General features: G+C 37.2%; 1 protein-coding gene across 2 annotated transcripts in view; it reads right to left on the reverse strand.

Moving 5' to 3' along the window:
- Positions 1–12,451, reverse strand: part of SPATA5 (spermatogenesis associated 5) — a 381,760-nt gene that overhangs the window by 365,444 nt on the left and 3,865 nt on the right. Inside the window, exons 2-8 of one of the 2 annotated variants that reach the window (XM_030815733.1) lie at positions 11,596–11,717; positions 10,164–10,321; positions 5,878–5,936; positions 4,624–5,265; positions 3,518–3,647; positions 3,206–3,262; positions 1,136–1,259 (exon numbers count right to left, since the gene is read on the reverse strand). In XM_030815733.1, coding sequence (XP_030671593.1) covers positions 1,136–1,259; positions 3,206–3,262; positions 3,518–3,647; positions 4,624–5,265; positions 5,878–5,936; positions 10,164–10,321; positions 11,596–11,717 — 1,292 coding nt within the window. Of the gene's footprint in view, positions 1–1,135; positions 1,260–3,205; positions 3,263–3,517; positions 3,648–4,623; positions 5,266–5,877; positions 5,937–10,163; positions 10,322–11,595; positions 11,721–12,451 lie in introns of both variants that reach the window. The other variant, XM_030815732.1, reaches the window with a different exon arrangement.

The following is a 12,451-nucleotide window of genomic DNA, read 5'->3' on the forward strand; positions in this document are numbered from 1 at the left end:
AAAAAGAGAACATATCCCCTATCAGAGAATCTGGTAATATGAATAAGTTCTTTTTTTTTTTTTTTTTTTTTTTGAGACGGAGTCTCGCTCTGTCGCCCAGGCTGGAGTGCAGTGGCGCAATCTCGGCTCACTGCAAGCTCCGCCTCCCGGGTTCACGCCATTCTCCTGCCTCAGCCTCTCCGAGTAGCTGGGACTACAGGCGCCCGCCACCACGCCCGGCTAATTTTTTTGTATTTTTAGTAGAGACGGGGTTTCACCGTGGTCTCGATCTCCTGACCTCGTGATCCGCCCGCCTCGGCCTCCCAAAGTGCTGGGATTACAAGCGTGAGCCACCGCGCCTGGCCGAATAAGTTCTTTTTAAATGTTGTACAAAACATTTTCCATTATTCTCACTTTCTTTCATTTCCCTAGTACAAAGCCTGAGAGTCCATTTTTACACGGGTAGTAAGACTTATTCATGACATTTCTTAATAAAAACCCCTAAGGCCAGACGGAGCAGCTCACGCCTGTAATCCCAGCACTTTGGAAGGCCAAGGCGGGTAGATGACAAGGTCAGGAGTTCGAGACCAGCCTGGCCAACATGGTGAAACCCCGTCTCTACTAAAAAGATTAAAAAAAAAATTAGCCGGGTGTGATGGTGCATGCCTGTAGTCCCAGCTACTCAGGAGGCTGAGGCAGGAGAATCGCTTGAACCCGGAAGGCGGAGGTTGCAGTTAGCTGAGACTGCGCCACTGCACTCCAGCCTGGATGACAGGGCAAGACTCCATCTCAAAAACAATAATAATAAATAATAATAAAATAAAATCCCCTAAAATTTAACTGCTAAATCTTCCTTACTGATCTTTGCTTCAAGTTTTAAAGCTAATAGCATTTATCACAAAATAAATCCATCATGGTATAGTATTTTATATGCTAGAAAAAACCTTCCAGGTTATGATGTTGTCCTAACAGTTACTAAGTAATCTACTAAAGCAAATTATTTTACAGATCTTTTCCCTAGTTGCTATGGCTAATATTTTTCCTTTATCCTAAAATATCCAAAGACTCTGACTCTGACACATTCAATAGTTTTTACCACTACACATAAGTATTAAGAATTAACCCTACGCAGAATCAATATTAGTGCTATACTTACTGAACCAATGCCATCCATCAGTGTTAAGAGTGAAGCCACAACTCTTTTTTCCACTTCATTCTGGGCCCCCTCTCTTTTTGGACAAAGTGCATCCACCTCATCAATAAAAATAATTGATGGGTGTCTAAAAACAAACAAGTAAAATGAAATCTCTCATCAATATTTGATTTTAAGTTTCACTTAGTTTTAATTTTTTTAATTGAAATGCAACATATCAAATTTAGAATTTACTTAATATTATAAAGATATTATAATGTTAAGCTAAAAAACCTTAGATTCATTCTAGCCCAAAATACTAATTCACTAACTTCATATTCTATTCTATCTGCCCTCCATTAAAAGGCTGGGTAATTGAGTAGAGTATGCTGCTTAAGAGATAAGAGTCTCTTAAGAACTCTCCCCATTAATGCCCATTAAGTTGTTATGACTGGATCAATTCAGAAGCTGAGGCCAGAGATACTATCCCTTGGAACAGGTTTGAAACCAAAGGACATAAACTAGAAATGCCTTGTTATTTTTAAACCATTAAAATAAAAACTTGCAAGATGATCAATTCTCCCATAAACAGATGTGAATTCTCTCACAGAAGGAAATCTCAACTGCCATGAACACAACAACAAAAGCATACTAAACAATAAGGTGTACCATTAGTTTTCAAATTTTCAGTACAATACTAGGACTACAAACTGCTTATTTCATCTACTATCATTGGGGGAAAAAAAACTTCAGAAATGGCGGGTTTTCTGATTCAAGAGCAGTAGTTATGATATTAAACACCAAGACAGCCAGCATTTTGGGAGGCTGAGGCAGGAGAATGGCTTGAGCCTGGGAGTTCAAGACCAGCCTGGCCAACATAGCAAGACCCTGTTGCTAGAAAAAAAATACAAAAATTAGCTGGGCATGGTGGTGCTCACCTATATTTCCAGCTACTTGGGAGGCTACAGGGGGAGGATCACTTGAGCTCAGGAATTTAGGTTTCAATGTTACACTGTAATAAGTATTAGGATATTGGTCTATAACTTGGTCAAACGTAACATCACTCATAATATGGCTATGTCTCTACCACTGTTTTGATTTTGCTTGTTTGTTTTTGAGACGGGGTGTGTGTTGCCCAGGCTGGAGTGCAGCGGTGAAATTATGGCTCACTACAGCTTGATCTCCCAGCTCAGTGATCCTCCTGCCTCAGTTTCCTTAGTAGGTAGGACTACAGGCATGTGCTACCATGCCCAGCTAATTATTTTTATTTTTATTTTTCAAGACAAAGTCTCGCTCTTGTCCCCCATGCTGTAGTACGATGGCACGATCTCGGCTGACTGCAACCTCCACCTCCTGGGTTCAAGAAATTCTCTTGCCTCAGCCTCCCGAGTAGCTGGGATTACAAGCACTTGCCATCATACCCGGCTAATTTTTGTATTTTTAGTAGAGACGGGGTTTCACCATGTTGGCCAGGCTGGTCTCAAACTCCTGACCTCAGGTGATCTGCCTGCCTCGGTCTCCCAAAGTGTTGGGATTACAGGCGTAAGCCACCACACTCAGCCAATTATTTTTATTTTTAAACAGACAGGGTCCCACTATGTTGCCCAGGGTGGTCTCAAACTCCTGGGCTCAAGCAATCCTCCTGCCTTGGCCTCCCAAAGTGATGGTATTACAGGCATGAGCCACCACATCCAGCCAGAGTCATTATTTAATGGGCAAAAGATTTATCCTTTGAAGCAAAGTATAACATAACATAAAGTTCTAGTATAAAGAGCTACAATAATACAGTCTACTAGAAAAACTAAACATATTAGAAACACCTAAGCACCTAAAGAAAGTCACGGATTTCTACGCTCATACAAGGTCACATGACTTATCAAACGCTATGTCTTAATTCTTCTACTTTATGTAATTTAATAACATTTATCAAACTTTTAAAGATTAGATAGAATTTCATTAGATCTATAATCTACTTCTACTACTATCACTATTATTTTTGTACTACTGTTTATGCTTTGTATAAGGTGCTAGTGTCTCACTTTGACTAATACAGCCTTGATTATTAATTCCAAAACATTTAAAAATAAAGAGTACCGTAGAGTGGCTTCAGCAAATATCTGACGTAACTTTGCTTCAGTCTCACCATAGAATCTGTAACAAATAAAATACATTTAAAGACCATTTCTTATTGTTTTTAAAGCTTTGTCTATAAAAGCTAATCTAAATTTTCAGTATTTCTATAATACTTAAAATTACTTTCAAAAATAATTTTCCAAACAATTTTTATTAAGAAGCAAAATATTTCAATGTACAAAATATCAGACAGAATACTACACAATCATTTTTAAAAACCACAGTTAGAAATATATTTAATAGTAAGTTTACTCTATTAAATCATGTACTTACTTGCTTATAATGTCAGGACCATTAATTACAGAAACATAGGCTCCAACTTCATTAGCAACAGCCCTGGCGATCATTGTTTTTCCAGTACCTGGAGGACCATAAAGTAACACTCCTCTAGGGGCAGGAATTCCTGGAAGAAAAAGTAGAAAACACTAGATTCACCATTACTAGGTTTCTTATAAATGTCGTCATACAAGTTCAAACATGAGTTATAAAATTTAACTTTACCTTGCATCACAAAAAGAGTCAAGAGTTTTTTCTCCCCCTCCAGAAAGATGTACTAACTAGCCCAAACACTGATCCCCAGCAATGACTTTCTCTCTCTGTAGACCACAGAACAGAGGAAGCATGTTGGTTAAAAAAAAAAAAAAAAACTGGACACCCACATTGTTGCAACGCCCCATCCCACACAACACAGATCAATGATCAAAAAACGAAGTGCAGACAACACAGGTAGACAAGCCACCAATCCCAGTTTTTTTCCAACTAACCATCTTGAAGAGTACATATGTTTGCTAGTATAAAAGGTACTAAGTATTAGCAAAATGCCAATCTAAGGGTTCATTTTACACATACATATATATACATACATGTATGTATATGTAAGATTTATGAGAAAGGAAAAAGCAGAGAGATCAGACACACCAAATATATGCAAAGGATCTTGGCAACAATAATGCAGCGGAAGCCCTGAGTTTCCTGAGTCAAGCCAGTCCCTTAATTACCTGCTTCAGTGCAAAGAGATGGGTACACAGTTACATTTCCTAAGAAGTTTTATCTAATGTATTTGAATGGTTTATTCCTTCAGTCATTACAGATGACCCAGCATGACAAGATACTTATTCTAGATCCAATACAGGTAATTGTGGAAATATGCTATTAGAAGAGACAAGGCTGTCACTAATTCACATTACAACCTAAAAATACCAAAGCATAGAAAATGGCCCATTTAACTGGCATCTCCCAAAGCAACTGAAATCTTCTACCATACTTACTACTCAGAAAATAAAAACAGGAAAAGAGGATGAGCAATCATTAGATAAGTGTCAACTGTCTTTTAATTTGAATTTAACATTTTTGGGTGCAATAAACTGAAGATATCATACCATAACTCTTGAAAAGCTCAGGCTGTTTGAGGGGCAATTCAATTATTTCTCTAATTGCTTTCAGCTGGCTACTTAAGCCTCCTATCATGTCATAAGTTACTTTGAACTGGTTGTCTTGCTCTTTTGAATTTTTATCAATCTCTGTAAAATTGACTCTTGTTGTTGAAGAAATAAAATAAAAAGTATCAGTATTGCACTTTGCTCCTATGCTGAACTTTAGCAGTCTCTCTTCTTCAGTAAGTTGCTCATTTCCTTCTCTGGCAGATTCAAAATTACATTTAAGACCTGTGACTTCCTCTAGCATAAGTCCACTGCCATCTCCAGGGCTCTGTGTAACATCCAACAAAACATCACTGGCTTTATTTGTAATTCTGTCATCAATTGGTTTACAAGGAGTACTTCTTGATGTTGGGATCTGGGTCTCCTCCAGATCTAACTGGCTTAGCTGTAAGGATAACTCCAGGCTACTGGTTTCCATGCTGGACTGTTCAAAGGCCATTCTTTGGGCATCAGTGTCAGAGTCACTCTGAGGCCCTCCCAATATCATGCCATCTGCCCCTTTCACTCGCAATACTTGTAGCTTATATGGTCGTCCATAGAATGTACAATACAGAAGGTTGCCTGGTAAAACAATCTTGCCATCTAGAAAACAGTTTATTAAATATACATGTTAGCATAATTTCTTTTTACCAGTTTAGTGTTTAAATAGCAATATATTTCATCTACTAACTACCTAAAAAGACTAAATCAAAGACAGAGTATTAATAAAATAATTGTCATAAAAAATTGAGGACCTAATATTCCCCTATAATATAGCACCATCTGGAGACAGAAGGAAAAGATGATTGTCTGAAATCCTCCACACTCAGTAGATCTCAGATTCTATCAATCACATCAACAAATAGCCAGGCATTCCATATTCAATAATAAACTAAATGAAAATGGCCCACCCAAACCAACACTCCAAGATAGCATCTGTCACTGGAAAGGGCAAGAATGCAAGGGTTAAAAGTCTCAATTCTACCACTGACTCTTTCCACAGACAAGTCACATATTCTTTCCACTGCTCAACTGCCAATTAACCACGAAAAGTAGCACATCCCTATCTTAAAAGTATATTCATTCATTGAGGGGAATATTCTCAAAGCTATTTTGAAGAAGACTACTATGCATATATAAGCCCTCAAAGACACTTTATTTGCTGATGCCTTGCAGCTTAAAACTTAAGAAAACAATTTAAAATATTTGCCTCACCTAGTTTTCTCAGGATACAACCAGTCAGTTCTTCTTCATTAATTTCCATATCTTTGTCACTGTAAAAGGATGAGAAGGGGACAGAAATCAGCTTTAGGTACACCAGAAACTAAACTGTGGTGTAAAATTACATGTATATAGTTATAATATAGACTTAATCAAAAGAATAATCCACCTGCAACCTTAAAATAAATAATGTATACAATTTTGAAATGATGGACATTTTTCAGAAACATATAGCCATGAAAATATCATTTGGAATCTGGTGCCTTAGTGGCCTAAATCAATGTTCTTCAAAACACAAGGGTAATGAAATCATTTCAGTCAGCCTCATTCAGCACTTTGTTAATAGAATCAGAAATGCAGGGTACACTGAATATAGAAAGGGTAAATACTGCTTTGTAAAACATTAACTTCTAACACATATGTACACATACGCACGCATATAAGCACTATATCTATGGATGTGTATATACAAAGAATCTGATGAAAAATCCATTTTTTATTGTCATAGTCAAAAACTTTTTTTAAAATGCTGACCTAAACTAATAATTCCCTTTATAAAGTTGCCTAGCTTGGAGAAAGACTCTAATTAATAACTTACTTCATTCTCTCAGTATAACTTACAAATTATTTCTTCAAGAAAATTAAGTCCTATATAGCATGTTACTTGAAGAGGCAGAAGTAGGAAAAAGAGGAGTAATGGTTACAATGAAGGTTTTTTTCTGGAGAAAAGGCATGACCAAGGAAAAATGAGATCCCCTCCTTCCTAATGATAACTGTCTCCCCAGAGAGTTGCTTAAGTGCAGGAAGTGAACACACCTAAAAATCATACATTTATACAGAAATCTGCTCTTGGAGAGTTCTTAGAACATGAGCATTTTTCCTCCTCCTCTATGCATAAGCAGCCCATATCAGGAGGGGAGACAAACAGCTGTCTAGTTCTGTCAGTGACCAGTGGAGGGGGACAGTTTAGCTCAAGGGGAAGTGTAAGTGATTGGAAGCTGAGCACGGTGGCTCATGCCTGTAATCTCAGCACTTTGGGAGGCTGAGTTGGGTGGACCACTTGAGCTCAGGAGTTCAACACCAGCCTGGGCAACAAGGCAAAAATTCATCTCTACAAAAAATACAAAAGAAAATTAGCCGGATGTGGTGGCATGTGCCTGTGTGCCCATCTGGTCAAAAAAACCTTGTTCTCCACTTTTTTTTTTTTTTTTTTAGATAAGGTCTCGCTCTGTCACCCAGCTGGAGTGCGGTGGTGTGATCGCAGCTCACTGCAACCTCTACCTCACAGGCTCAAGTGATCCTCCCACCTCAGCCTCCGGAGTAGCTGGGAACACAGGCGCTCACCACCACGCCCAGCTAATTTTTATACATACATATTTTTTATAGAGACGGTGTTTCACTGTGTTTCCCAGGCTGGTCTCGAACTCCTAAGTTCAGACAATCCACCCACCTCAGCCTCCCAAAGTGCTGGGATTACAGGAGTGAGACACGGCATCTGGCTTCCAATCACTTTTATCAGTAATAATATAGTCAACCCTCAATACCTGTGGACGCTGTATTTGCAAATTTACCAACTCCCAAAAATTTATGTGTACCCCAAAATCAATACTCACAGAGCATTTGTGGTCATTAGTGACATGGAAGAGCAGCAAAAATTTGGGTCACCCAACACCCATGTTACCATATAGGATAAGGTGACACTCTGCCTTGTTTCAGCTCTCATTCAGAGATGACCAGAGAATGGAAGTGATAGGGGACACAGCAGTATAGTGAAGAAGCTCCAGGCCTGGGGTCAGTTGGAGGGAGTGTGAATCCCAACACTAGCATCTATAGCGGGGCAGCCTCAGGCAAGTCCCTTAACACTTCTAACACTTCTAAATCTCCTCTTCTCTTTTGTAAAATAAAGAAAATAAAATCTACCAGAAAGAATTACTTTGGAGTTTTAAGATTATAATCTATGTAAAATGTGTGTATGTATATATATTATATACATATATATATACACTACACATATTGTGTGTGTGTGTTGCATGTATGTATATACACACACATTTGTATTTTCCTCTAGGAGAAATGGTTCAGTATTTGCTAATGGTGTTCAAGGCAACTTTAATACAACACAGCTAACCACAAATAATGAGAATCAACTATATATTCATATAAAAGAGAGAGCAAGAAAGAAACAGAATGAGGGGGTAATTTCATGAATCAAATATATGTATAAACTAATGAGAAAATTGCACGTATCTCCTTAAATGCTTACATTTACTTTTGTTTATGGAACTCTAAACCAAGTTATACTTAAATTGCTTTCGTTAAACTCAGAATAGAAGGTATTTAAGAAAAGTAAAAATATCAAACCAATTGTGCTTTTAAAAAAATAATAGTTGCACATAAAATAATTTCCACTAGAAGGAGCTCTAACATTACTATTAATAATAAAATCTTTCAGTTGCAACGGAAGGATTTAAGCAGACTAAAATGACTGATTTTCCCAACTGGAAGTTAACTTTCTTGTCTATACTCTGCTGCCACATTTAAAACATAAGATATTTTAAAACCTGAGCTTTCATTTAAAACATATCCAGTCCTCTATAATAAGCAATCATTACTTACCTAAGACTGCTGTGTGCTCAAGAGGTCTGACTAGTTTGTAAGTCATCATAAATGCTAATTCCAGTCAATGAATTACTGCTACCTGTAGCACTGTTTTAAGACATAGTCTGAGGAATAATCCAGTTTAATCTCAACAGTACTATTAACTACCTCATAAAATATTAGGCAAGTTCTCCTCATTGAGCTATTTCATCTGTTTAAAAAGGAAAGGGTAAATGTGTGTGTGTGTATACATACATGCAATATATACAAAGCTTCTGTATACAGCTGGTACTCAACATATTGTCTCCTGTCCCTTCTGCTTTTTATTGTTCATTAAACTGTTACTATAAGCTCTGAAAACATTTTCCTGTTATAAAGGAAAAAATATGCCAAAACTCAAGTCTAAAATCTACAATAGTAGCAAAAGAGAAGAAAACATATTAAGATCAAGCTGATGACTAGAAAATGGTTTGTAGTTCTTACATATACTGTAAACACATCCCCCAAACTATTACTAAGGTGACATTAAAGTATAAAAAGATGCTTTTTGTAAGTGACTTTTGATAAGACTCGTATATGCAAACCGAGTCGAAATCCTATTAGATATAGAATATCCAGGGGGATGGATGATATACCTTAACTATCTTGATAGGTAGATTCAAACAATTAGCCTGTGGTGAGGGATTATTTTAAAATCTGATAGTAATGACCATTTGTTTTACTAAATTGAATAATCAACAAGTTAAAATATACAATCAGGTTCTTTGCTTGCATAGTCTTAATTAAAACTTGTTTCTGTTTGACTCACAGTAATCTACTCTTTTCTTTAAAACTGTAAGATAAGAAGCCCTGATTACACTGCAAGTCAAGGTGAAAAACACTGCTAAATATTCATCAATGAAAATTACTCTCACCTAAAATGTCAGGGCACACTCTAATCATGGAAATAAAAGTCCTTAGTCTATAAATTATATAGCACTCATTTAGCTTGGGTTGTCTAATATAACACAAGTGGCCATGGCCACTAGCTACGCAGCACATGTAGCTATCAAATGCTTAAAATGGGGCTAGTCCAAACTGTGATGCTCTATAAGTATAACATACACATTGATTTTGAAGACTTAGCTTGAAAAAAAGGATGTAAAATATTGGTAACTTTTTTTTTTTTTTTGAGACACAGTCTCACTCTGTCACCCAGGCTGGAGTGCAGTGGCGTGATCCCAGCTCACTGCAACCTCCGCCTCCCAGGCTCAAGCAATCCTCCTGTCTCAGCCTCTCAAATAGCTGGACTACAGGTACACACCACTATGCCCAGAAATTTTATTTTTTGTATTTTTTGTAGAGACAGGGTTTCGCCATGTTGCTCAGGTTCATCTTGAACTCCTGAGCTCAAGTAATCCACTCACCTCGGCCTCCCAAAGTGCTGGGATTAAGTGCTGAGATTACAGGCATAAGCCACCACACCCAGCCCTTATTGCTAATTTTTTATAATTACATGTTAAAATACATTTTTATATATAGGTTAAATAAAACATACTATTGTAATTCATTGTACCTGTTTCTCTCTACTTTTTAAAATGTTACAAGGAAAAGCAAAATTACATATGTGGTTTACATTTGTGACTCTCATATTTCTACTGGGCAGCTTTGATCCAGATAGTTACCAAAGAAAAGAGCCAAACCTCAGTGCCACATCCATTTCCTCAGCCTGTAGCACAGCACCCACAAGAGGCTGGGCCTGGATGGCATCACCAGGCCTCACACCCACATTTTTCTGTGCCATTTCACTCAAGCCAACCTTGCCTCCAGGAAATCCTGCCATAGGCCAGGCTGTATAGACCTGCCAGACAGAAGAAATAAAAATGTTAGAAAATAAATATTCATAGAATACCATCAATTTATAAGGTAGAATGCTAAGCACAGTCAAGCACTTAGATATGCAAAATAGTCTTTACCCAAAAAGAGTTACAATCTCATACCAATTGCAATAAGATAAATTGCATTTTTTAAAAAATGTAAATACTACATGGGCTCATGAAAAATAAGCTTTTTAATAAATATTACATCTTTTTCTAAAGATCAAGAATGATCCCACAGTGAAGACGGTAGAAGATATGAAAGATACATGAAAAAAGATAAAGGCATTAACAGGTGATAATGAGAAAATGACAAAAATATTAAGGCAAGATAACTTGTAAAGTAATCCAGGCTGGAAATTAAACTACATCCAGGAAATAGTGAGAGACACAGAACAAGAGCTTTGTCAGAACCTGGGTCTTACCAGATTTAAACGTTAAGAGGGAGGAGCGAAAATTTCTAGCTTGAGCTCACACATTTATAGTCCTCTCTTCTACAAGACACAGTAAAGGAACTTTAAAGTATAAGCCAGAAAAATGAAAAGAATAGGAGGGGTGCCATCAGCAGACAAAAAATTTCGAAGTATTTCCAGAGGATCCCCAGCAGATCAGAGAAGCATCAGAGGAAGCCACGAAAGATAAGGGGCTGGTAGGAGAGAAGAAAGCCAAGCTGCCAAAAATGATCCAGGAAAGATTCTAGGCTTAGAATCTCAGGTATGAAAAATGACAACAAGGAGAAACAGCTGAAACCAGGGAGAACAGTAAAATATTTATATACAGAACAGGTGAACTTCTTACCCCAAAATAATATTTTTATAAAGAAATATAACTGACAGGGAGAAATACTGTCACTACCGCCAGAGGAAACACTTCTCTCTACATAACATTTTAGGGGCTACTATGCCCAGCAGAGTCATAGACAGCAAAGGAACAGAGAGTAATATACATGTTAATGTCTTTTAAAATACAGTTTTTCATTTATTCCTGCTTGTGTTGAAAATTAAAATCAGAAACATCTCAAACACAGGTTGAGTATCCCTTATCCAAAATGCTTGGGACCAGGAGTGTTTTGAATTTTCGATTTTGGAATATTTGCCTTATATTTACTGGCTAAGCATCCCAAATCTGAAATCCAAAATGTTCCAATGAGCATTTCCTTTGACCACCATGGCACTCAAAAGCATTTCAGAGTTTAGATTTTTGGATTTGCAATGTTCAGTCTGTATTTCTAAACTAAGGAATTGAAAAAGACTCTTACCTCTTGCTTTCCGTTCAAACTAGTAAGCAACACTGGTCGACCTATACATATATTTGCAGACTTCATAGTGTTGAGTCCAAGATGAATAAGGGAATTCTGGAATGTTTTAGGAATTTTGTCATCTACTATGAAGGAAAAGAAAATTATTTTGTACTACTTCGTAACAGAAGTTAAAACATTGCTTTCTTTTGCAATAAATAAAAATACTCTAACCATATAACCACATGAATGTACTTACCATACCCTGGAGAAACTAGTGTTCCAACTTTTGTTATAACAAACAGATTTAAAACCAAATGCTTTTGAGGGTCTACTGGCAACATATTATTAACTAAAAAGATGATGTTTTATGGGGTATTGGTTTCTTTTTCTCTGAGTCTCTAGTTTCATTAAGAACTGAACATAATTGCAAAAGAGAGTCTCTGAGCTTTAAGTTCAAAGTTGAGTCAGCTACTAGTATTCAAAGGATTGAATTGGGAACTGGCACATCTATCTGGCTCTAGAGGATTAAGTTATGCTTCTACTTCTGCCCCACGTTATGGTCACCAGATCTTTTTCTTCTGTATTACCAAGAATACGTAAAGATAGTAACACAAGTCATCTTCCTTATACAAACACACTGACTGAAATCACCACTAGTGATTTCAACTTTTGGCTGAAAAGGGCGACCCAGAATTCAGTCCAGTTAACACCACCTCTGAAAATGATGTGCTGACATCTCCACTCCTTCCCATCCACCCCACCCCCACCAAGCTCCATATTTAGTTAGGTGTCCCTCCTCTAATTCCCCCAGCCAGTTAATAGCATTTATCATAGTAAATTAATAGCATTTATCAACTGTGTGCTGCCAGTTAAT

The sequence above is a fragment of the Nomascus leucogenys genome, chromosome 7b (genome assembly GCF_006542625.1).
Source record: "Nomascus leucogenys isolate Asia chromosome 7b, Asia_NLE_v1, whole genome shotgun sequence".
NCBI classification, from domain to species: Eukaryota; Metazoa; Chordata; class Mammalia; order Primates; family Hylobatidae; genus Nomascus; species Nomascus leucogenys.